The sequence below is a fragment of the Equus caballus genome, chromosome 16 (assembly GCF_041296265.1).
Source record: "Equus caballus isolate H_3958 breed thoroughbred chromosome 16, TB-T2T, whole genome shotgun sequence".
In the NCBI taxonomy this organism is placed as follows: Eukaryota; Metazoa; Chordata; class Mammalia; order Perissodactyla; family Equidae; genus Equus; species Equus caballus.
In genome coordinates, this window is record NC_091699.1 from 58,803,155 (window position 1) to 58,829,271 (window position 26,117).

The following is a 26,117-nucleotide window of genomic DNA, read 5'->3' on the forward strand; positions in this document are numbered from 1 at the left end:
TTTTTAGGAAGATTAGCCCTGAGCTAACATCTACTGCCAATCCTCCTCTTTTTGTTGAGGAAGACTAGCCCTGAGCTAACATCTGTGCCCATCTTCCTCTACTTTATATGTGGGACGCCTGCCGCAGTGTGGCTTGATAAGCAGCACATAGGTCCACACTTGGGATCCAAACCAGCAAACCCTGGGCCGCCAAAGCAGAACAGGTGAACTTAACCACTGTGCCACTGGGCGGGTCCCTGGCAGATTGTTTTTAAAAAGTAATATCCACTCCTGGAAAATATACAGAAAAATGGCCACTTTAACTTTTCAAGAGGGCAATTTGCAATATGTAATAAGAGGGTTAAAAAATATGTTTCTTTTGACTCAGTAATTCTATTTCCAGGGTTTCATCTTAAGGATGTAGTGAAGAATTTGTGCAAATATTTGGCTCCAAGGATATTCACTGTGGCACTGTTAAAAGAAGTGCGAAACCAGGAGCCACCTAAATTCCAACAACAGAGGACTGGATGAGTAATCCGCAGACATCTACAGCCTAAGACAGTGCTAGAAATGGGCTTTTAACGATGTGGAAAGATGTTCACAATTTTGTGTTCAGAGAAAAATAGGCTGCAAAATAGTACATGGGATGTCTGAAAAGCATGGGGGCATAAGATAAACTCATTTTCAAGTAATATGCTCAATATATTTATCTTCAACTTACAAACACTTTTTCAGGTGAAATATCTTTAAATTTAAAGCAATCAGTCCAAAAATTGTCAATCTAAAAAATGTACAATAAAAATACTATTTTTCCTGTATTTCTAGACTTCTTGGATACTCTGAAGTGTATTTATTACAGTTTTTTCAGATTAATAATTGAACCCACTGTTTTAATTTTAGAAGTGCTGAGCCTGAAAATAAATTGAACATATTACTGGAAATTTTAACATACTGTTAAAAAATAAGTGGATGCTATGCAAATGCCTGGTCTACGTCTATTATGCAGAGAAAAAGGTCAGGAAAAGACAACACTGTGCTCACCATGGTTATTTCTGGGATGTGGACTCCTGAGTGTTTTATAACTTTTTTCTCCTTATTGATATATTACTAAAGCTAATTATTTGAATTTAAAGCATCCATCCACAATAATGTGAGAGGCTGTTTCCACCTGCCCCTGAAACCTGGAACAGTGGAAAAGCAGGGTTTTGGTGTCGGGAAGTCCCATCTACAGTCCCTGGAGTGTCCTAGGAGCTGGCAACAGTGGAAACAAGAACAGACATGGGCCCCACTCACCTGGAACATCACTGTCCAGTGGAAGAGACAGACCTCCATCAGGCAATGACTCTGAAACCATTACTGATGAACATAGAGGATCTGAAGTAAAAAGACTCTAGATCTCTGAGAAGAGAACGTGAGGCAAAGAACCCATCCTAGACTTGGGGGTGAGGACAAGCCTTTCTCCTTGAGACAGTAACAAGAGGCAAGACATGAAGGATGAGCAGGGGTTCCCTGGCGAAGGAGGCAGGGCAACCTACACCCTGGGTCACCATGGGGTTGGGAGAACTTACGATGCAGCTACCCAAGCAGTGCTCAAGACTCGTACCCATCTCAGTTACCTGAGTCTTCTGGGCAGAAATCTTTTTCATATTCCTCAGGGGAAAAGAACAAAGAGTTGCTCTGTAGTTTCTTTTCTTGTTTTTTCTTAAAGTAAATGGCAAACCACTCCAGTCTCAGCTGTTACTCCCCAAGTTTCTGTTTTGGAGTTAGGCTCTCACCGTCCTATGTTAGGACTGGTGGGAAGGCAGGAAAAGAGGAGAGTCAGAGTTTTGTTCTCTCTCTAAAGCAGTCCAATACTCAGTAGTGAATGGCCTCGAGAGGAGCCAAGATTCCATTCATTGCTCTTCCTCCACTGTACCTGCACCATGAAGGAAGCTCCACCAGAAAACCTCTTCCAAGGAGCTCTAACCTTGGCAAGGCAGGAGGGCTGGCAGCCACCAGAGGGGACTCCATGGGGACCTGCGGTTGCCAGACTCACCTTCCAGAGCAGTACAGCCAGCAGCAGGAAGATGAGGATTCCTACCAGCAAACTTATGGCAATGATCCATCCCACGACGTAGCCTCGGGGCTCCAGGTTATGCAAGGCCTCGAAGACCACCTAGGAGGCAAAGCGAAAGAGACAATGTTTCCCAAACGGAAGTTCCCATAGCATGATGGAGCCCAGCCTGGGCTTGACATTTGGAGCGAACCAGAGAGATGTGTCCAGACTGTTATTACTAAAGGATGGACTCTGTTGAGTGATTTCCTGGTTGTAGACTGATGGATTTTTCACTAGGATCTAAAAAGGCACTTGAAATCCAAGCCCCAGTTCTTCAAAGGGTTGTAATGCTGACAAGCCTGATTTAAATATCAGGAGGGGAACATAAGTGTGGTGAAAAACTTAGAGGATGCACTATATTCTTGATTCAGAGCAGACAACAAGTCTCCCCTTTACTATTGTTTTGAAACAAAAGATGTGGGTGTGCCCTCCATATGAGACAGCAGTGCTTCTTTCCAAGTGTTCAGCTCAGTGTGTAACTTAGTGCGATTATTCGATCAATGCCAGTTTCCCCAACAGATTGTGGACTCCACAGGGGCTGGAACACAGTCTGTCTTGGGTCTCACAGCAGTGCCTAGCACACTGAAGGCACTCACTCAAGGAGCTGTGCTCCAGTTTCCAATGGGAGCCATATGCAATCAGAGCCCATATCTCAGTGAGGCAAGTTTTCCCGATTCTTATGGAAACTCAGTGGTGAGCTGGAGCTGGCTCACTTAGGCTCATGACAGCCAGCCATGTGCATCTCTTCCCAACTCCACATCTAGTGACATTGCAATGGTAGTTTGAAATGGGCCATGGTGGGAGTATTTACACCACAGAAACTGGAAACAAACCAGGGCTCCACTACCCTCCTGCCAGAGGACTGATGGCTTAACATGTATAGCTCAACACTGACTGTACCCTTTGGCTCTGCTTTAGCTCCACTGGTCATGGTAAAGTTCAGTTTTGTAGAATTCAGAAGCATCTATTGTGTTTTCTGCTGCCCAATAACCCTTCCTAACACCCCGCTGTCACATTCAACCTCCTCACTGCTAAAGAGACAAAAATCCCAGCTCCGGGCAGTCATTGTCTCCCTTGGCTGCAGAGAGGTGTTGGTCCAAGCTGTGCCGTGTCCTTGGAATCCCCATTTGGGGAGGGTCTATCTAAACCTAGCTCAACCCTGGGGGCCAGCTGATGTTCTGCGTCTGCCAGGAAGCTGCACTGATCACCAGAGCCCAGTGGTCCTGCCCCTTGCTCAACCCTCAAGTGGTGACTGGGCACAGCACTGACTGGATACTGCCCAGTACTGTTATGTTACCCTTTTAGGGCCTGGCTCCCATCTCTCTCTAACATTTCTCAAATGCTCCTCCATGTCAGGTTCTGCGCTTTTCTTGTAATCTCTTGTCTAGTTCACACAACCACCCCATGAAGTATTCAACACCCATTTTACAGAGGGAGATATGGAGGCCCAGAGAGGACAAGCAATTTGCTCTGGACAATGTAGCTTAAGTGCAGAGTCAGAATTTGAACTCAGGTCTAGCCAACACCAAACTCTCAAATCTGAGCTTGTCACCACCACACTACAGAGTGCCTTGCTGATGGCGGCTCTTTCTTTAAAGACTATCTGTTGATTAAATGGATCATTTATTGTCTCTTTCCAGGTGATAAGGAACGAAAATGTGACCACTTCTATTTCACTGTGTCCATTCCCACAGCTGGGGTAGGAGGGTGTGTGTATGTGCTGGGGGGAGGGGGCGGATGGTCATTCAAGAGGCAGATGGGCTGCCACAGTCTCACCTGCAGATCCTGAACCTAGAACATTATCTCAAGGGAAATTGGGCAGAGCAGAAAACATTCCTTCCTACATGGGGACAAATGGAAGAAAACTGCCTACAGGACACAGTAGTCACTGTGGGAGTAGAAATGAGGCCTCTTTGCAGCACTACTCACTAGCTGTGTGACCTTAGGCAAGGTATTTTACCTCTCTGAGCCTCATTTTTCTCATCTTCAAAACAGGGGTAGCACAGCACCTCCCCAGAGAATTCAAGGATAATGCACATAGAGCCCCCAGCACAGCACCTGACAGAGCCCACCCATGACAAATGGCGGGTGCTCCTATTAGCATCATCATTGCTGGCAGGGAGATTTTTTTGAGTTTGTGCATGATTGGCTACTTTTTAATTTTTAAAAACTATTTTTTGACGTCTCCATATACATAGAGAAAAGTGTACGTAACCTAAGTGTACAGCTCAGTGACTTTTCATATACTGAATGCTAAATGCATCTGTGTAACCAGCTCCCAGATCAAGAAACAGAATGTGACTAGCTCCTCCAAAGCCCCCTTCACACTCCTTTCCAGTCACACCTCTCACGCTGACTTCTAAGAGCCTGGGTTAGCCCCACCTGCTTTTGTCCTCTTGCTAACTGGAGTGTGAACTCCTGCGTCTGGCTTCTTTCTCCTCACATTAAGTTTGGGAGATTCATCCAGATCGTAGCATGTTTATTCTCGTTGCTGTACGGTATTTCACTGTGTGAATACACCACAGTTTATCTATCCATCCTACCCATTTAGGGGCCATTACAAAGAGTGATTTTTAGACCATAGGCAATCCTGAAGGAGGAATACTTGGGGGCGGGAGGTGGTGGGACAGAAATGGGCTCTAAAGTCTGTCGTCATAAGCCCACTGTTTTCTACCTGGTTCTGATTAGAGATTCTTGTGTTTAAAGTCAGATTCATGCCTTTGAGTTCTTTCCCCTAAAAAGCTGCGGATCGAATCACCTCCCACCTTCCGAGTCTCCCGTGGTGTCTTGTACAGACTACTCAGGAGGCACCACGGCCAAACGGCATGACCTGAGGCAACCAAGATATCACTCTCAGTTTCCTCCTCTGTGAAATGGAGGTCTGAAAGGGAAAATAAGGTAGGTTTGTGAAAGCTCCTGGTGTGTGGACGTGTAATAAGAGTCTGCTCAGCCTCCTTGTTGGCAATGAATTGCTGAGACAGGCTGTGAGCTCAGTGGGGTCAGCTGTAAAGCCGGTTAAGAGTATCCGCTACAGTTTAGTCTGGCAAATTCCAAAAGAATGCCCTGTCACTTCCCCGGAATGTGTGTTTAATCTTTCTTATTTTTAGTGATGCCATTCATCTTCTTGGACGTGTGCTTTATGCTTTGGCAGAGCTGGTTCCCGCACATCACGACTCTAATAAACACATTGTGGGTGATGATCTGAGCATCCTGCACAGATCCTGTAAGAAGTCACATTTTAGATAAAAACCCAAAGGCAGGAACAGCAGCATGGACTCCGTGGAGAGTCAAGAAGTACTGACAGGTCATGTCTCTCCCATTGACAAGCGGGTGATCCTGGCTAAGCCCCTGTACCTCTTTAAATACCTTTCCTCTACATTCTCTTGTTTCCATCCTCAGTCACTGCCCCAGTTCAGGTCTGGTCTTCTCTCACCAGCACTACTTCAGGAGCCTTGGAGTGGCCTCCCTGCTGCTAAGAGTTGTCTTTCTAAAGCCCAGGTCTCATCAGCTCGCTTCTCCACTTACACTATCAATGGCTTCCCTTATACTGAATACAGAATTCAGGGTACCAGGCTCTTCACAATGTGGCCTCCTTCCTACCGTTCCATCCCCTTGCTGGACATTCATTCACATTCTAGCTGGTTAGAGTCGTCTCCCCTGTGAGACCTGCGGTCTCCAGCCTCTCTGCAGGCTGCTTTCCACCTGGAATGCTCTTCCATTCATGTCCATTTGACAGACTCCAATACTGCGCATCTTAAAAATGTTCAGACCCTTTGATCCATTAGTTCTGTACTTGAAAATTTACTCAAAGAAACATAAAACACAGAAAAAGTTTTATATTCAAATATGTTCACTGCAGAACTGTTTATATTGGTAAAGAACAGAAATATCCTAAATGTCTAACCATAGGGCAATAATTAAGTAAATTATGGTCAATCACAAAGTAGAACACCACAGAGCTATGAAAAATGATAATATATCTGGCTGTCAAAGTGTAATTTTCAAAAGTTAAAAACATACAAATATATACATACAAATACATAGTGAATATACTTTAAAGATTTATTTAATTCATTATTAAGCAGGATGGCAAAGCTACTTCGAAGAAGGATCTGAAAATGTGTGTAGTCACAGAAAAAAAAAAAGAATGCTGAAATCAGATAGAAAATTGGTTAATACTATATAGGGCAATAAACTATAACCTTTAGGATTATATTTCCTGCCAGACAGAAATCATTTTCATCTTTACTGGCAAAAGGCATTGATAACTTATCAGTCTCCTACAAGTTAATATATAACTTCACAGAATCTGGGCCCTAGAGAGCTAGGCAGGCCTGTTAAACCTTGTCTCAAATTTTCATGTGTGCAAGGATCACATGAAGAACCTTGTTAAAATGCAGATTCTGAATTCATGAGTCTGGGAGGGGGGCCCGAGATTCTACATGTCACATAAGCCTGCTGGTGATGTCAGGGCTGCTGTTCCAGGACCACACTTTGAGTAGAAAGGGGCTAGGGAATGTTCCAGTGAGCCATCGAAAGTACATGCAATCATCTTTTTGACGGATTTCCAAGTTTTAAGTACTTTTGAAAACACGATAACATGATAAAAATGATAAGTGATAAAGTTAAAAGAAAATCAGCATATCAATTTAATATCTAGAAGACTTCAACTGTCTAGAAAAACGGTAGGAAATTTTAAAAGTACATAGGCGTTTTTTAAGATTATGAGTACTTTTTCTCTTTTCTATTACCAAATCTATTACCAAGATTTTATTTTTCCTTTTTCTCCCCAAAGCCCCCCGGTACATAGTTGTGTATTTTTTTAGTTGTGGGTCCTTCTAGTTGTGGCATGTGGGATGCCGCCTTAGCATGGCTTGATGAGCTGTGCCATGTCTGTGCCCAGGATTCAAACTGGTGAAACCCTGGGCCACCTGCAGCAGAGCGCGCGAACTTAACCACTCGGCCACGGGGCTGGCCCCTTAAGATTATTTTTTAACTGAGCATTTCAAAGCCAGATTTTAGAAAAACTTAAAAAGGGAGATTCTGCTCCCATTATCTCCTCTCCCAAGAAGCCTGATCTACTCCTCTCTTTTCAGCAGAATTAATCATTCTCTGAGCTGTCGGAAACAGCAATTTTCAACCTCTTTTATCAGAGAAAATCTACGGTAGCATCCTGATGTATATAACAGAAAAAAGTGGAGATTCTCTGGTTGTAAAGAAGGTTGGCAGTCAGAGCCCAGCCTGCTCAGTCTCCCTTCCCAAGCCTGTCCCTCTGTACCCCAGCAGCCCCTGAACCAACTCAGGGAACCCACAGCTCCACAAAGCTTAGTTTGAAAACCGCAGCTGAGCACTTCATAGTCCCAGCTCTAAGTCCTTCCCACTCTGTAAGATAGTGATGTATCTTCCTGTTGATGGACTCCAGTACACTGTGAATTCTCACAGAACAAGGACTCAAATTGCACGTTCCCCTGTCACCTAAACCAAGGTAGTGATTCCTTATGTGATTCATGAACACATAAATTAATAAATGCAATGTCCGTTCTGCCATAGCCTTAGATGAAGCATCAATAGGATTCAGTCTGCAACAAAAGAGATGATGGGATCTGAACCTGGAGTCTCTGAGTGTGCTTCTCTTCTCTCTACTTTAAAAAATATATTTGCAAGTGTTATTTCTTTTGGGAGAGTCCTGGCCATTCATCCATCCCTGTGCGCAGTACCCCCCATCTGTCTGTCCACCCATCTGTGCATCCACCCCATTTGTCCATCTGTCTGTCTACCCGTTCAACAAATGTAGCAACTACTATGTGCCAGGCACTGTAGGGGCTCGTTGATGAATAAAGGAAGCAGTCTTTGCCCTCATGGAGCTTCCACTTCCAGAAAATATGGGCCAATTAGACACATCAATGGAAAATTACAATTTTGGAAAGTGCCCCAAGGGAGAGGTTCATGGGTATAAAAGACTGTGAGACACATGGCAGTCCGAAAGAGTTCCTTGAGGAACTGCTTGAGCTGAGAGCTAAAGAATAAGCAGAAGTTAACTAGTCCAAGAGGAGAGGGAACATCATTCCAAGGAGAAGGAGCAGCACGTGCAAAAGCCCTATGGCAGGAGTGAGCTTGGCAGGGATGAGATGAGGCTGGAGGGGGAAGGGCTGGAGGCTGGTTAAGAATTACATGCTTTATCTTAAGAGGAATGGGAAGCCAACGGAGAGTTTTAACCAGGGGAGTGACATGATTTGCATTTTGCAAAGAGCACTCTAGCTGCGAAATGAATATAGACTAGAAGGGAGAACTTCATGTGGGGGTTTAAGGAACAAACAGCCCCAGTAAGAGGGTTGCAAGGAAAGTGGTTTTCCCAGGGGAGAAGGTGGTGTGAAAGGGGGGAAAAGGCTGAGGTTGAAGGGGAGTCTGGTTTTAGAGGGTGGTAGGAGGCTGAGAGATGGAGAAGGCAGAAGCTCTGACCAGTGAAGGGATGGATGACGGCACGGCCGCAGACTGAAGATGGAGGGCTTATGTGGTGGACGTTAACTAATAAAGCGTAAGGAAATGAGGAGCATGAGGATTTGCCTCAACAGAGCCTTTGAGGAGGACAGACAACAGGCTAGGCTGATGGTAAGCCCAGCACTGGGCATCCTGCCTGCTGCTGTAAAGCTTAATGTACCTGAGGTTTGCAAGCTGGCATCAAGGAACAACCAGGAGCCAACTTCCAGTCTGAGGCAGCTGGCAAACCTAAACCACAGTGCTTGATCCACTTCTGTGTTTCTGGAAACTTTTACATTCCGACCATTGCAAATATACCTAATGCCATAGCTGGAAATGCTCAGGTCTCCATAAGGCCTGAGAACATGACCTCAATGGGGGTACCCCTGGCCCAGGTTCAGTTAGCACCCCCCTGAGGGGAGGTTCGACCCCAGACCCAGGTCAGCTGAAGGTCAACTACAACAGCAAGATGCTCTCTGCAGTCAACATCACACACACACACACACACACATGCTCTCACAGAGGGAAGGAATTTATGTAAATTAAAAGTAGAAAGGGGAAAACATCTGGGACAATGGAACGACATTTTCACCTGCTTCTGATTACATCTAATAGCCAGTGGGGGTGTAGGGAAGGGAGTAGGGAGAAAGGCTGTGGGAGCTGGGACAAACGTTCTCAGTGGAACCATGTCTTAAATTGCTCTCAGAACATACCCTTCAGAAAGCACCCAGCTCAAGGGAGCAGGGAGACTTCAGGGGACGACATCAACAAAGAGAAAATAAACTGCATTTGGCAAGATCGAGGTTGTAAGTCTGTGCTGTGATAAACAGAGATGTCAAACACGCCCACACTTGTCAGGTGCCGGGTTTCAGAAATTCCTTGCTCTGTTAGAATTTCCAGAGGAATGGGCTGGGCTGGTGTTAATTCCTTTGTTGTTAATAATGGGTCACATTTGTTGAGAATTTACTGTGTGCCAGACACTGTGCTGGGAGGTTTAATATCTACTATTCCTGGTAATCCTCACCACCGCTCTTTAAAGGGAGGAGGAGAACGCAGCTCATTTAACTCAAGCTAGCAAGGGCCCTGGAGAAGTACTTCTTGATGAGTAGCTGTGCATGTGATTAGGAATCAGGCCACAACAGGAAGAGTTCCAGAATCAACAGACCTCTAAGTCAGAACATGATGTGCTCCTGAGGCCCCCAGAGCCAAGGGTCACTCCTAAGGCAAAGGGCCAGCTGTTTACCACCCATGACTGTGTTTCCTACCACCTGCTCAGAATGGGGTTCCCACTGTGTGTGGGCATGGGGCAACAGGACAGCACAGGTCAGAGGAGCAAAAGATTAGGGTAGACTCAGGGCTTGCAAATGGGCAGGCCTGGCAGCCAATCTTGGCTCTTCCACTGACAAACTGTGGCACCTCAGGCTAGTAGGTCTCTTCACCTTCTGGAGCCCGAGTTTCTCCAACAGAAAATGGGAGTAATAATACCTAGTTCACAGGAGTGCTGTGAGAGTGACAGGAGATAACCACATCAAACACCCAGCACTCACAGAACAGAACATATACAAACGAATCTAAAACAATGAAGTCCTTACGTATAGAGAGACCTGGAGCTACACGTGGGGCAGAGACTATTGCATCTGCGTCAAATGCTGTAGGTTCTCTGCCCAGATCCCCTCAGCTTCCTCTATCAGTTCTCGAGGCCCAACCGCCAGCTTCTGCATGCTTTCGCTTCCAGTGGAGGGCAGCTTTTGGAAGTCACTTTCCCCCAGCGTGCATCAGGAGAGAGTGAAGTACCTTGGTTGGCACTTACTAACTCCCGGGGCCACCCCTAGTCAACGACTGACAGGTACAGGAGTATGAAAACCCAGCTCCCTTGCTTCAAGGTGGACCAACTCTGAGGTGTTCCCCACGGGATCAGGCTGAGGCCAGGGTTCTCACCCTCACTACCCTTCTTCCCTTCCCCTATCCTGTCTCCTCACCGCCTTCCTGGTCTCACCAGGAGCACTTCCTTAATAAGCTACTTGCACACACATCCTCATCTCAGGGTCTGCTCCTCGAGAATCTAACCTAAGACACCATCTGACTTCATCTGGAGTGCCTGACCTTCCTCTGTCCACTTAGAAAATTCCTTCAGGACTTGTTCTGGGGTCACTCCTTCCATGCGGCCTGCCCTAACCTCTTCAGCACAGGCACTCTCAACACATGACCATACTGTGCTGTGTGCACATGTACGTCTGTCTGGCCATGGATATGTGTGCATTGTTCACCTGTTTGCGCTATGGAAGTCTTGAGGGTAAATAATTTTTCTTGTTTACACTTATTGAGGGTACAATGTGGGTCTAGGGAGAGAATTTGATGGACTGGACAGCAGCCTTGTCTTAAAAGGCAGCCTTCCAAGGCAGGGTTTCCCTGGGCTCCCTGGGACCCAAGGGGCTCATTGAAGGGGTGCAGAAGCCACCAAGGGAAGGTGGAGATAAAAACGGGGGGAGTTCCAGGTACCCTCCCTCTGATTCAACCAAAGTATATTTCAATTTAGAAATAGGTTCTGTTGTTTAAAAAAAAATAACGATGATGATAATCATGATGATGACTGGAAATCATCAGTTTAGAGTAAACTGACGAAGACTTGAGGATTTGGGGGAGGGAGAGGTTTATTCTTCATTTGGTTCATCCTGTCCATGGCTGTCTCTTTACATGGTGAGAGCCACTGTTAACTGAATGCCCATGTGGATGCCCCAGGCAAGGGGCTTTTCATTAAGATGCCATTTGATCCCTCCCAACCGTTTAGGAGAGACATTCCATACATGTGACTAGCACAAATTGCCACATTTCTGCTGATATAAACCTATCTGTCCATGTCTATCCCCTCTGCTACAATCATTTCTTGCCAAGTGACAGACACAACATTCTAACTAGCTTCCTTAGTTCCACCCTTCCCCTCTACAATCCATCGTCCACACAGTAGCCTGTGATTTTCAAAGAATATACATTGGATCATGCCATTCCCTGCTCAAAACAGAAGCTTTCAAGGGCTTCTCTTTTTAACTGCCCCCTGGCGTTACATGGCCTGGCCTGTCTTCCCTCACAGATGCCTTCACTGCTCACCAGTGCCTGCCACACTGGTCTCAGCTTTGAACACAGCAAGTGGTTTGGGTCTTTCTACAGCTTGCCCCGAGCCCCATCTAGGTCACTCTTCCCCAAGTCTGGCAAGCTAATTCCTTGTCACTCTCCAGGTCTCAGCTTCCTTGGAGAAACGTTCTTTGATCCCCTCAGTCTAAAGCAGGCTGCTCCCATGAAACTAACCTCAATTTGAAACAAACCCTTTTGTGCTTCCTTGTGTACTGCCTGTCGCCCCCTCACTCAGCTCTGGGAGGGCAGGGACCATGTCTATTTTGTTCCCTGTTGCATCCCCAGTGCTTGGTACAGGGCCTGGCCCTCAGCAAGCCCTCAATAAATATTGATCAAATGAACAAGCAATTGGTGACCATTAGGAAATATGGCTCATGTGTTTTGGCAAACTATGCTGGGATTTTTCTCAATTCCGTATGGTTATAACTTAATTCTCACGTCGGGTGGTGGGTCAGGAGAGGAGGACCGCCCACCAACTTTTGATGATGGTACAGGATGGGGGAGGTGGTGATCTTCCAATGACCCTCTTCTTCATCCTACATCTCAATATAACTTGAGGTTCAAGGGGGAGAAACTCTCTTGCCATGTGGAATATAATTTTAACTGTAATTGGCCACATAACAGTAAAACACAAGTCACAATCCACTTAATGACAGTAAAAATTGTACAGTTTGCATCAAGAAGCAGTACAACAAAGGAACTATAAGAAGCATCTCTTGGAGTCAATCTGTTTACCATGTTAGATGACATCCCTCTGGTTGAGATACCCTGGCTTGTGTCTTTGGTGGGGGGCAACTGCAGAGAGCAGAAGAAAGGGCAAATGTCCAGGGAGTGGAAAGCGGTTCTCCCGTGTTAGAGAAGAGGAAACTGAGGCTCCTAGAGCCTACCTGATACCCAAAGTCACACAGTTAGGATGTGATGGCGATGGATTTGAACCCAGGCTTCTCTGATTCCCAAGTGGAGACGCAGTGCTCCCTATTCACAGAGGGAAGGCCAAACTGGAAGGACTGACTTCCCGAAAGGGCCAAGACCGGGAATTGAACCTAAATGGCTTCAGAGAAATTGAAGCTGGAACTTGCTGTCCTGAGCAATTAGTGCTTGACGGGGCAGGTTCATTTGGAAGTGAGAGCCTGGATATAGTCTTCATTCCGGTGTCTGATTCAGACTGAGGAGGGAAAGCCCCAACTGGGGTGAGAAGAGCCAGGTCCAGCCCGAAGGAGCTGGCTGGACTCCAAGGACACCTGGTAAGTTTTAACAGAGATTCTTTAAAACAAGTCAATTCTTTCTTTTCCAAACTGGATATTCTGCCTTTGTCCAGGCCCTTTCATCCAAGAAGGCTCAGTGCTTCCCATGAGCCTGAGGGCCTGCAGGGGAGATGGGGAAGGAACACCAGGCTGGGAGTCAAGAATTCTAGACACTGTCCTTGGCTCAGTCTGTGAGATCTTGGGCAAGTCCCTTCTTCTCCCCAAGCATCAGAGGCCATTTGCTCACTAGAGGAAGAGGTTTAGTGGTTCTACTCCAGGAAGGGCACAGGGGAATCTCCGGGGACTTGTTAAAATTATGACCTGTCTTCCCTTCTGCAGGGTAAGGGATGCCGATGGCAGTGGGCTGCATGAGGGAGATGAAGGCATCTCTGGATATTCGGTTCCCATGGCAGAAGGGGAAAGGCCCCAAACATTTGCCGTGTCAAGTCAGCAAGGAACCATTGCTCATTCAAGCACATTATTTCTTAAAACAAAACAAAACAAAACAAAGCACAAAGCACAAACACTCCTCAACCATCTTTGGACAAAGATTTCTCTGCTCTCTCATTAAGGCTGCAGCGTGCCCAGGAAGTTACCAGCAACAAAGTCCTCTAAATGATTGAACAGGTACTCTGCTCAGATGGGAGCCCTAAGAAAAGCCAAGGGTTAGCTGGCTCGATACTGACCCTCCGAATTAGAGAAGCACACGGAGCGGACATTTGTCACTTTTTAGCAGACTAGTATTGAACCCCTTCCAGTGCTGGGGAATCTTCCTCTGTGTGAATCTCAGGGTGAGGGCGAGGCTATGCTACAATAGCTGAAAAGGCCAGCGACCTGCTCTCCCTGGGGTGCCTGGTCCCCGGGTGACAGGTACCTAATCTCAGCCAGTGAGAGGCTCTTCCTAGGACAAGAGGCTGAGAGAAGCAAGGGACAATTGTGTCCAGGTCACCATGCCAGGCTCTTCCTGTGGCCTGACTGAGCCTGTCGTCCTGGCCCCAGGTTTCTTGATTCCTCTCATATCCACAGTCTGGTTCTCCAGCCTTCCCGGCAATTCTGAGAGCAACCAGACATCCTTCTAATCCATTCTGATTCTGTCGAAATGAGAGCCAGTCCCTCCTGCCTGCTGCGTGCTCCACAAGGCAATGACTGACTTATTCATCTGTGGATTTATGTGTTTATCATATATTCTGAGATTCTCAAATATCAAGAAAATAGGTTTGCTACGTAATTCATACAAGTTTCCCAACCAGCCTGAGAAGGGAGTCTGGGGCCGTGGCTCGCAGTAACAGAGCTGATTCCGTAGATTATTGGTTTGCTTTGGGGGAGTTTCAAGCCTCAGTTGTTGGTAACTCTCCCTGAAAAGTAAGAAGGGTTGGGTTGAATAGAAATCCAACATATTATTGGCACCTGGCAACCAGCACCAAATGCAGTCCCACAGGTCTCGCCTGGAATTCTCAGGTTTGGATCTACACAAAGCCAGGGAAACTTGGTGTGCTTGGTCTTGGACAAATGCTCACACTCACCCGGAAGTACCCCCGGATCTATTGATTAATAAACAGGGCAAATGTCTCAAGAATCTATTACATATTTATAGGTATTCACCCAAATGCTCTGTAAAGCACTTCATACCATGGCATAAAAATAAAAAATACAAAGAGTCACAGGAAAATTATTTAATTTCCCTATCAGTTAAATTTACCACCAGGTACACTTTAGGTGGTTAAAAATCTGACTGTTCTCCTGTTCACACCCACACCCTGCTCGATACCAGCTGCAAGAACATTTCCTATTCCTTCCAAGGCCATAAAAATTTGGTACCTAATCTAAAATCTTGTGAAATTTTGCCTGATTTAAATTTGGTGGCTAGCCTCTATGGAAATTTCCCCTCAGATGGACGGTTGACAGAGAGCCAGGCATTCAGAGGAATCACGCAGGGAAGAACACGTTTGCTCTAAAAAGGCAAATCTTCCTACTCAGAAAAGAGTTTTTTTGCCAGGAAAGTTGAGAACAGATTGCAGAACTTCATCTTAGCTCATCGACTGAAAAGGCAAAGTCATGGTAGGAGGGAGAAGGGGGAGTTGTGGAATTCTGATGGGTGTTACTTTTTTCTTGGGAGTACTGGAAAAAATCAGTTGAAATGAGGGCTTCCTCCAAAGAACTCTTGATAATGAAAATATGGCCATCGTGCTCAAAATGGAACAGTAATTAACGGAAATGGTATTTTGGGGGTGTACAGATGACTCAGAATCCAACAATGGGATGTTAAGCAATGTCTTCCTGGATCCCACAGCTCAGTGTTCCAATTGAAGGCAATGTGCCCAGTGATACATTTTTTTTTCATCTACACAAGGCATTCCACCTGTAGGAAACCTGTTAATTATTTCCATTAGCTCTTAAGTGGGGAGACGGTGGTCTACCAGAACATTCTAAACCTCTCATGTTGGGCATGTATTTCATTCAACTTTTTAACCGGAGTTATGACAAGGAGGAGTGAATCACCATTCTCCCTCACTTCTCAGGTGAAGGCCTGAATTAGCAGTGAAATGGACAAGTAGGGAGGAAAAGGCAAAAGCCAACTCCAAATATTTGGCTTGCCAGAAGAACGGACCCTACATAGTGAATGACTCCAGCATCATTCTATTTCATCCCATTCAGTTTCAATAATTAAAATCACTGCTTGGACCATTTCTCAATGTGAACAGAGGAGGAAAGGTCTACATCTGACAGTTCTTACCTGCACTGAGTATGAAATGCCCAAGCCCTGGTGCAGCTTTAACATCCCTCACCATTCACGGATTCATATTCATTCTGTGCTAGCTGATGTTCTTGTCTCTTGCTCACCATAAATAGGAACAGGATTGACATTTCATTGAGGTCCCCAGAGATTTATTTTCTATAGGAACCCTCCCCAACCAGGGTCTTACAACAGTGGGCTTTGGGTGAATCTCCACCCTAACATTTAGACATGTGGTGTCCCCACTGTTATCAGAAAATAAGTTAATCTTTTCTTTATAAGTAAATAATCTTTGTGAATTTATCACTTGTCTAAATTTTCCACTGCAACACTGACTCTTTCAAGAGAGAGTAAAGTCTCCTTTGAGAAAAGATAAATTCCAAGGGAGGAGATGCAAAAAGGGAGCATCATTACACAGCTCATTGGCCAAACCAGTTCACGGACTGCTGTCTCCTCTTTCTGTCTGCCTAGGATCTGAATGTGGGGGTCAAACGATGAGCCTCCCTACCCCTGAAAAACAATAAAAGGCAGTACAATTCCACTTTCCCTCCAGGCTTGCCCACACCCCCACATCCAAGCCTCTGGTTGTGGCACCCTCCCATGTCTCTGAGGCCTGCATGCCAACTGCACTTTATGGAGGACAGGGGGGTAGATAAAGAATGAAAGAGAAGGTTTTAGGACTTGGCAATTTGGATGTGACCTCTTTAAGTTATTCAAACAACTTGTTTTTAAAATACCCAGTGTTTATCAATGGAGCAATGTGATTGGGAAAGCAGATGAGGTTTCAGGGAAAGGTCTCAAAAAGATAAAAATAGTCTTGGCTTCAGAGTGGAAATCCAACCCCTTTCAAGGGTACTTCTAGACTGTTTTTCCTTTGGTCAATCACAGTAGGGAGCTTTCACATAATAGTCGCATCCTTAAGAACAATGCTATCACAACAAGAGCAGACCACAGAAGTTCTCCACGGCGGCCTGGAAGCCAAGGCAGGCACGATCTTCGGTCTACCACAAAGCCAATATCTTGGCTCAGAGAATGTCTTTACCCTCAAATTCCAGCACCAAGTCACCCAGATTCCCTCACCCTCTGAGAGGGCTGTCCCAGGGGTGGCTGACTCACCGCTATCTCTTCTGGGTTGCCATTGGCTATCTCCACCACCCTTAGGGCTGGATCCACCTTCACCTTGGCACGGGTCATGAACTGAATGACAGATGAACTGTCCTGTGGAGGAAACAACACAACAATCTTACAGTGGTAAGATTTTTCAATGACAATGGCTGGACCTTGAGGTACCAGGCAGAACTGAAATTCCAAGATTCCATGCGGACCAGACAAAAATTTTATTACTGAACTAGATACCTCCTCATCCCAGGCACCCACATACACAGATTTCTAGTCTCTCTCTTGAGAATTCTTTCATATCATGGTAGATGCTGAAAAACTGTGGAGTTTTGCCAACCTTCAACACATGCAAGCTCGTGTGCTGTGGTTTCCAAGTGGTAAGAGCCAGATATTTGGATATTGATATTGACATATTCACAAAAAGTAGAGAATAAAACCATTCAATTGTATCCAACAAATCCAGACCTGGTATTCCACAGCAGGCATCCGATGTGTATTTCTCAAGCATCTTCCTGCCCTGCCCACAACCCTCAAACCCTTCACATGAGTTACTTTTAACTCTGTTCTTAAATGAAACTGTTTTGGGGTCAAAACCATCTAACATGGAAAGAGGGCACCTAGTGGAAAGATGAGAATGGGTGCAGCATCTGGCTTATAAATTAGGTGATGACCTGAGGAGAAAGAGGACTGGGGTGGGAGTGGGCACATCCAACACTCAGGGAGACGCCATCGGCCAGATGCAGTCAGAAGCCTTAGCGTGGGCTCACATTCAAAGCCACTAATCTAGATAATGAGAAAACAGCTCCAAGGCAGGGATGGAGAAGAAATTTGGAAAAAGACAGGGGTTGGCAAAACTATGGCTTAGGGAAGGGTCAGAAGCTCAAGCCAGTGGAATCAGTGGTGCTGCACTGACTGCCGAATGGAGAGGCAGCCCGGCTTCTGTCGTGGAAACGCAGGACAGACAACTGGAGCATTTGGCCTCCCACCTGTGGGTGTGGCTGGGACTCTGCCAGCAGGGTATCCTGTAGTGTGTCCACCCACATTTACTCAGCCTGCCTGCCACGCAAGGAAGTACAGTCACTTCTCTCTCAATGATGGGGATGCGTTCTGAGAAATGCATCGTTAGGCGATTTCATTATCGCGTGAGCATTACAGTGGGTACTTACACAAACCTAGATGGTATAGCCTGTTACACACCTAGGCTATATGATACTAATCTTATGAGGTCCGTTGTTGACTGAAATGTTGTTATGCAGCATGTGACTGTATATACCAGATGCCAGCTTTGACCCACTTCTCGCTAAATCTACTCAAAACAATGAAAGTGGAGGACTTTTTCTATAGAAAACAGTTCTGAGGGGGCCCTCTGCTCATTTCTGCCAAAAAAACCACAAAGACCTTCCCGGGAGGATGCACAGGGAGGCCACTTTGTATATTTACCTGGGAAGTAGGCACTAATTATTGTTCTTTTTTAAGACAGCAATAAAACACATTTTAAGTGCTTCTGGGAAGCTTGTCACTCAAAGGAACTGCTCCAGTTAGCTCACATTAAGCAGTAAATAATTTTGTATGCAAACAATCTTTTACGAATTTAATGGTTTTGCAAATTTGTGGTTTTGTGTGTCAGGATATACTGTATTTCCAATCTTGGATAATCATCATCATCATCTTCATCTTGGAATATTAATATTGACAATAATAACAACAATGATGAGATGATTATGATAATTGTCAAAGTTAAAGGCTGAGCAGATGAGGAGTCTGCCACAGGACAGGCCCCAGTGCTTGTAGAAGAAGAACACTTTCAAAGAAATCTGAATCCTCTGATAATCTAAAAAATCAGATCCTACATTTCAAATGAAAATTTGTTAAGGTCAAAACAATAGAACCTCAAATTCCCTCATCTGGGACTGGATTTTGAGGTCTAAGGAAAACAAACACAACTGTAGGCCCAGGCAAACCACAAGGCTGGCGCTGCTCCACATCCTTAGGGAGGCTGGGAGGATTCCTGGAGCCATCTCGTGCTCCACTCCCCAAGGGAGGTCGTGGCTGACTTCAGGGGACCAACCAGCATTTCAAGCTCCAGGAGCAGCTGGGGCCCCAACTGGCTTCCAGGTCAGCCTTATTCTAGGCTTGCCTCTGTACCTGGAACTTCTGGTTTCTGCTGAAAGGGTCCTTTCAGGGAGAATGATCCTTCAACACCCACATATGACACTCCCACGGCTTTCTCCTCTCTTGGGGTGCAGACTGGGCTGGATGGCCCATGGGGACAGCATAGGTGGGACATGTTCCTTGGCAAAGGGTCACCATTGATCACTGAGAGAGAGAGATGCAGAAGACCAGGCCACAGAGCTGTGTACAAGGAAGGCTTGAGGCCTTGCAGTTAAATGAAGCACAAATGATTGAAGTGCAAGCAGCAGCCATCTGGGTTGAGGGTGAAGGAGAAGTCAGAGTGGCTTTCCACCATCAGTGCCATAATCAGGGCTCTGTCGACAGTGGAAAGTGTGGCATGGGGAATAAAACTGTCATCAGAGCCATTTGTCAAGAAGGTGAACAGGATGGGTGGGCATAAGACTCACAGTCCCTCAGTCTGACCTGGGGACCCATGCCAGGAAGGCCCTTCCTGTGATGCAGGCCTTCTAGACTCCCTTCTGGGATCGCAGGATGCCAGTGGTGCTCTAATTCATGCCTGGTCCTCTCCCAACACTGTCCTTTTGTAAGGGAGAGGTATGACGGGGAATCACTGCTGCGTGAGCCCAACTTGCCCCAAACCAGTTTCCCACCAAAGGCAATCGGGGAAAGCAGAATTGTGCACCTCTCTCCACGGGTGTGTGGGGGCTGCACCAGCTACAGATGGAAAGTGGGTAAAACATCCCATACCTTCCAGTGCCTGTGACTTCTCAGATCAGCGTGTTACTGCCATGCCTAACTGAAAAATAACATTGGAATGACTTTTCTAAGGATATTCATTCATATACTGACACGTTTATATGGACTAACACATTTGGTTTTTCCCAAGGAAAATAAATAGAATCTCTGTGGCTAACATGCATATTTTGTTTTGTCTTCACCTGTGATTATTTTTAAAGCATCTCGTTGGATGTGGCCTTTCATACTTAGCAGTTCTTATGTTAAAATAAATCTTAGTGGATTTGTATAATTTTTGTGTGTGTGTGGCTCTTCTTCTCCTCAAAGCCCCCCAGTACGTAGTTGTATATTCTAGTTGAAGGTCCTCCTGGCTGTGCTGTGCAGGACGCCGCCTCAGCATGGCCTGACGAGCGGTGCCATGTCTGCGCCCAGGATCCAAACTGGCGAAACCCTGGGCTGCCGAAGCAGAGAGCACGAACTTAACCACTTGGCCACAGGGCCAGATCCTGTATGATTTAAGGGCCACCAATTCAATAACTGAGGTATTTTTTTATAAATCATTTTTGATAAACTTTGATAAAGTCATTTTGATAACTAGCAAAGTGACCTGAGGTTCAAAAGTTGGACTTCTCTGAAGCAAGGGGTTAGCAAACTATGACCCATGGGTCAAATCTGGCCCTTTGCCTGTTTTGGTAAATAAAGTTTTATTGGAACACAGCCATGCCCATTTGTGTGAGTATTATCTATGGTTGCTTTCACAATATAATGGCAGAGCTGAGCAAGAGACTCATGGCCCATAAAGCCTAAAATATTTACTACTGGCCCTTTATAGAAAAGGTTTGCCAAACAGATCTAAAATGCAGTCCTCAGACCAGCAGTATTGGCATCACCTGGGAGCTTGTCAGAACTACAGAATCTCAGACTCCGCCTGCAGGAATCTGTGTTTTAATAACGTCTCCAGGTGATTCCAATGCAAGCTAAAGTCTGAGAAACTTAAACGTGCAAACACAACACCTAGGGAGCTTGTTAAAATGAAGATGCTGATTCAGTAAGTCTGGGGTGGAGTCTAAGATTCTGCATTTCTAACAACTCCCAGGTGATGCTGGTCCTCAGACTACACTTCGAATGGCAAGGGTCTAGTATTTTTCCCTGCCATCCTCCAGCATCAGAATTACCAATGGTACTTGCCAGGAAAGTTTTAAAAGGGGCAGGCAGAGTTTCATGAGGAAACCAATTCAAATCCTTTTAAATGGACCCCAGGAGTGCAGTTCCATGGGACTTACCTTCTTCAATATTTCTGTGTTCAGCAGCATGTAAATATCTATAGTACGACTTTCTTCTTTAGCAAGTGCACTAAGGTTACAGTGCATTGTTAGGCAAGAAATTCCTGGTTTTTCGCAGTCCTGAGAAGAAAAATCAGAAAATCAGCAAACGATATTAAGAACAAAGATAAATCCATGGCAATTTATAAAACAGAGGGCTCCATGAGCTTCTATTCTGGTGACTAAGGCAATTCCAGGCAGATGAAATCCACAGAAGATGCAATCATTCCTTCTTACCACCAGAGGGCAATCAAGGGCTTGCCCACCGGGTGCGCACCAGAAGATGTCTGCAAGTGGAGCAACTGGGAGAAGGGACCTTACTGGTTTATCCGACCAAAAAATTGGATTTCTCACAGAGAAATAATTGTTTTTAAAAAGAAACACATTTACTCATTCCGAACACATTCATCTTATGAGTTTTGAACACAGGATGTATTTCCTACATTATGTAACTTCTTCCTGTGCAGGGGCAAATACACTTTTATGCCCATTTTTTTTAGGTAGGGCCAATTAGAGGGCTAAGAAGTCACAGGAGTAAACAAAAATATATGCTTCACCAAGAGAACACATTAATTAGCAATAGAAACCTAAATTCCAAATTTAAGTTACAAAAGAGGAATTCTTCTATTTTGTATCATAGGATCCGAAACGTATATACATATCTTCATGATGTTTCACCCGAAGGGTAAAATTTTCAACCAGACACAGAGTTGCATCTGTCAAACAACTAGTTATCACTATATCTAACAGTTCTAAGGACTCTTAAAAATAGTTGTATCATCAGTACTATCTAAGTAAAAAAATCCCAATCTTCCGAGTGGCAAACAGTCCCACTTGTTCTACAGGAAAAAGAGTGAGGAAGGACATTTGAATGAGATGTGTATAGGCCAAAATAAGGAGCTGAAGAGATATAATCACAGATATGGGGGAAAGGAGGCTGTGGAAAAGCAGTACGATTCCATCTTTAATACCTTCACTTCTTAAAAAAATTGAGGAATAACTTGTGTAGTAAACAATAAATCTTGAAGTGTCCATCTTGATATGTTTTTACATGTTTATACCTAGATCAAGACGTAGAACATTTCCAGGACCTAAGCAGGTTCCCTCATGCCCCCTCCTGCTGATCTTCCTCTAAAAGTAACCACGCTCCTGACCTCCACTGCCACTGATAGCTTTGCTATTTCTAGACTCCATATGAGTGAAACATTACAATATGTATCCTTTTGTCTCTAGCGTCTTTCATGAAATATTACGTCTGTGAGGTTCATTCATGTTGCTGTGTGTAGTGATTTTTTATTTCTCCGTAATATTTCAGTGTATGGATACACCACAATTGTTTACTCAGTCTTCTGTTGATGGATATTTGGATCATTTCCAGCTTTTGGCTATAGAAAGATTGCTGTGAACATTCTTGTCCACGTCTTTTGGGGGACACAAGTACTGATTTCTCTTGGGGATATACCTCAAGTGGTATTGCTGTGTCATAAGTGGAACTGCTGGGTCAGACAGTATAGACACGTTTAGATTTAGTAAATATTGCCCAACAGTTTTCCAAAGTGGTTGTACAAGAACCATCACTCTTGATTAGATTCAGGCTAGTTGGAGACGTGTTTTACTTTGTGCTTTGTGGGTTGCCAAGCCACCATTCCTCTTTGCCAGGCAACGGAATTTGGAATGTAAATTTAACACTTTGATAGAAATCTCAGGCTGAAAAATAGGAGTTTACTACAGTCCTTGTGACTTCATAAGCCGATTGATTAAAACCAGATTTGGGAAATCACAAATGCCAAATAGAAAACTGGCCTCTCATCTCAGACTTCCTAGTGAGGACCACCCATTTTAACCCAAGCAGTAAGCAAATTCTCACCAAGACTTTTCTTCCAGATTTTGTGAAAAAAGCAAATATCGTATGGAAGATATTTTCTTGTTCTTGAGGGATGATGCAGGGGGTTGGGTTTTTCTGGAAAGAACAGTTTCCTTTCTCTTGGCCCACCTGAAAATGAAAAGAAATCTATCAGAGTGGTCCGTCCCAAGAATGGCTGATGAGCCTGGAATCCCTGATTGGAGAGGTGATGCCAGTAGAGCCCAAAGTCAACTTTTCCCCCTTGCCCATTCTCCGGTGGACAATAAGGGCTGAAAAGCTGAAAGGCAGAAGCAGTAGCATTAACAAGGCCAAATAATAGAAAATGTGGATCCTAAGTTCTTAAATAATTCAGATGAGACTAGGAAATGAGATGGGACTGGGAAACAGTAAGACCTGAGGAACGAAATAAACCTTACACTTCATGGTTTCCAAAGCACATTTACAAAGATCCTTACAGCAACTGTCTGAGAGGAGCATTCATGTTCTTTGTCCAGATGAGGAAAATGAGACTCAGGCTGAATCACTTGCCAACAATCACAGAGTCCAGAACCCAGGTCTCCTGAGATCAAGCCTTTATGCATGGTCCACTGCCAGAGGGTCTCAAACTGTGTTCCCCTAGAGTGCTGTGAAGCCCCATATTAGTCTCCCTAGAAAGGAGAAGGGGCATCCAGCATGACTGCCCATCTCTGCTCCAAACTAGAGCATCAATCACATATAGTGTCATTTAAAACAGGGTTCTGGTACCAAAAAAAACAGTCGGTCAGCCACCACCACACTGAGCCATATATGGAGCTTATATGCCCAGTGAGCTCTTGGTGAGTTATCTGATTTTGCTTCTGGCACCAAATCGGCTAAGCAACAGCAACATTAAAAACAAAACAATAGCCTACAGTCTTCCAAATGGATTTCTTCAAGAACAATACTATTTCTGATGCCTAAATTGAGAAACTGTTGAAAAAACGAAGTCTTCTTTATATATCATCATATCACATTGGTTATAGCTGAAGACTGGACATGACTCAAGGTCAAGTTGCAAAATTAATAATTAGTAATTCATAATTTAGGACTGTGTTTATAATCCCATTTCTAACCAGAATCATCTGTTTAAACTAAACCCTCCTATCTTTAATGCCCTTGAGTAAAATATAGTGTGTTTGAGTTTGTTCAAGAATGTTTCAACTTCTCATTAAGATTTATTTTAAAATTTTTACATAAAGAAACTTCCAACTTAAGCTAACAATGCTAATCTTTTAATGAACTATAAAACAAGACCCTCAAATTTGCTAAATTAATCTCTTTTTTATCTTTGGTCTGAATACATGCCAGGATTTGCTATATATGCCTGAAAATAAATAAGATGAAAGTTTATTTCCTCAAATTAAGTTTTAGAAAAGAGAGTGTCGCCTTTACAAATCTCTCACAGTTTGGGACTTACTATTCTTAAAAGCATCTCATAATTTGGTACTCTCAATTGGTTTATCTGAACCACAAAATCTGGGAAGACACATTAGCCAGAACTGGTCTCAGTCAATGTTGACTTTTGAAGCTTTGAGAGGTCACTAGAGGGGATTAATGGAAAGGAGGCAATGAAATTTAACAGAGATTTGGTGATTATTCCTGGGGTGCACTTGTTGTAAATTGTGAGTAATATTTTAAAGTTCATGTTAGAAAGCAAAACATAAATTGCTTATACAGTGAGGATCACGAATAATCACTCGCAAGACAATTGAGAAAAACAACCACTGAAATATTATACAAATAGGTATTTGTGTCTTGCAATAAAATTTCAGCATCAAACAAAGACTTAAAATGCTCCGCATTTCAAATAAATTAGATGAACTGAAGATGATACATTTTGGAAAACTGTTGACTGAAAAAACGGCTTAGTAATGAGATACATGGATTTCAAAAGATGCATATTTGCATAAAATCATTTTATGAAATGTGTGAATGGAAAGTAATAAATTTTTACATAATTTTAAGTAAGCAACTACATGATTAGGTTAAATATAAGTAGATGACTACTTATTTTTCTAACTTTTTTTTATTGAGGTAAAGTTTACATTCACTAAAATGTACAGATCTTAATGGAATAATTTGATGAATTTTGACAGAAATCACCCACATAACTACCACCTCAGTGAAGTTACAGAACATGTCCTTCTTGTCCCTTTTCAGTCAACTGCCATCCCCCACCCAAAAGGTAACCACAGTTCTGATTCTTACTAAGCTGGGAAAAAGTCTGTTAAATTTACCTCCTTAGGGAAATGGGGGATTGGATTATTTGGGGCTGCCCTCTATTCAGGCCTATACAACACATCGTGGATGGAAAACATTTACAGTCTTCCAGCATTTGAGAAATTGTGCGTGCTCATGTTCTTAATTCCAACCATTTTTCACTCTGAAGCATGTGGGTCTCCATTTTCCCCGTTTGTCTTCTGGAATGGACATTTGCTGAAAGGCCACTGGAAAGATGGTCCTTCTCCAGCCCTGTGGCATTCACATTCCTATGTTAAGATGACCAGGCCTGGCCACGCAAACACATTTGGTCTGGGTTTAGAGAAACAGAACCTCTGGGCCTTGCAGGATGCATCCATCCCTAATTAAAATCAAGGATGGCACAGAGTTCCTCCTGGCTCTGCAAACTGGTGCTTTGAGTTTCCAGGCAGGGAGAAGTGTGGGAGCAGAGCCCCACCTCAGCCAGTTTCACCATCATGCCTAGGGTGTGAGGAGCCTGGCGCTGTCAACCTCACACGACGCCAGCACAGAAGGGCAGGGAGCTGGGATGGCCGGCCAAGGGGGTGAGAAGCAACTGAAGCCTCAGTGCCAACCCTGTGGGGCAGAGACATGGCTCAGAGCTTCATTTTCCTCTTTGCCTTTGGGAGGCTCGGGCAGCCTGTGAACATGGTGATGATGATGATGTGATGTGATCCGATGTGAAATCTGATCTGCCCCAGTGGAATCTGGAGAAGGGAAGCTGAGACTGAGTCTGTGGTGAATGAAAATCTCAGCCAGTTGTGCTCCTGACTGTGGTTACATGGGAATCACTTCAATCGGCGAAAAGGACGTTTTTCTGGAAGGTTCAGGGTGGTCCTCTTTCAAAAGGAGATTGAAGGTTGCTTAGTGTTGCACGGGTCTGATTGGGACCAGCTAATCTCATTGTAGACGCTCTCTCAGCCAAAGCTGAGCAGCTCAGTCCCTGGCCAGGGTCATCAAGGGGAGGGATTTTTGTGTGCATCGGACAGACATGTATGCGATAACCACAATAATATCCAACACTTGTTCA

At 44.6% G+C, this 26,117-nt stretch overlaps 1 protein-coding gene across 2 annotated transcripts in view; it reads right to left on the reverse strand.

The window, feature by feature from the left end:
* ITGA9 (integrin subunit alpha 9) overlaps nucleotides 1-26,117 on the reverse strand; it is a 331,203-nt gene that overhangs the window by 13,411 nt on the left and 291,675 nt on the right. For both annotated transcript variants that reach the window (XM_001489074.5, XM_070237987.1), the window contains exons 24-27: nucleotides 22,835-22,960; nucleotides 20,929-21,048; nucleotides 16,775-16,876; nucleotides 2,015-2,134 (exon numbers count right to left, since the gene is read on the reverse strand). In XM_001489074.5, coding sequence (XP_001489124.4) covers nucleotides 2,015-2,134; nucleotides 16,775-16,876; nucleotides 20,929-21,048; nucleotides 22,835-22,960 — 468 coding nt within the window. The remainder of the gene's footprint in view (nucleotides 1-2,014; nucleotides 2,135-16,774; nucleotides 16,877-20,928; nucleotides 21,049-22,834; nucleotides 22,961-26,117) is intronic.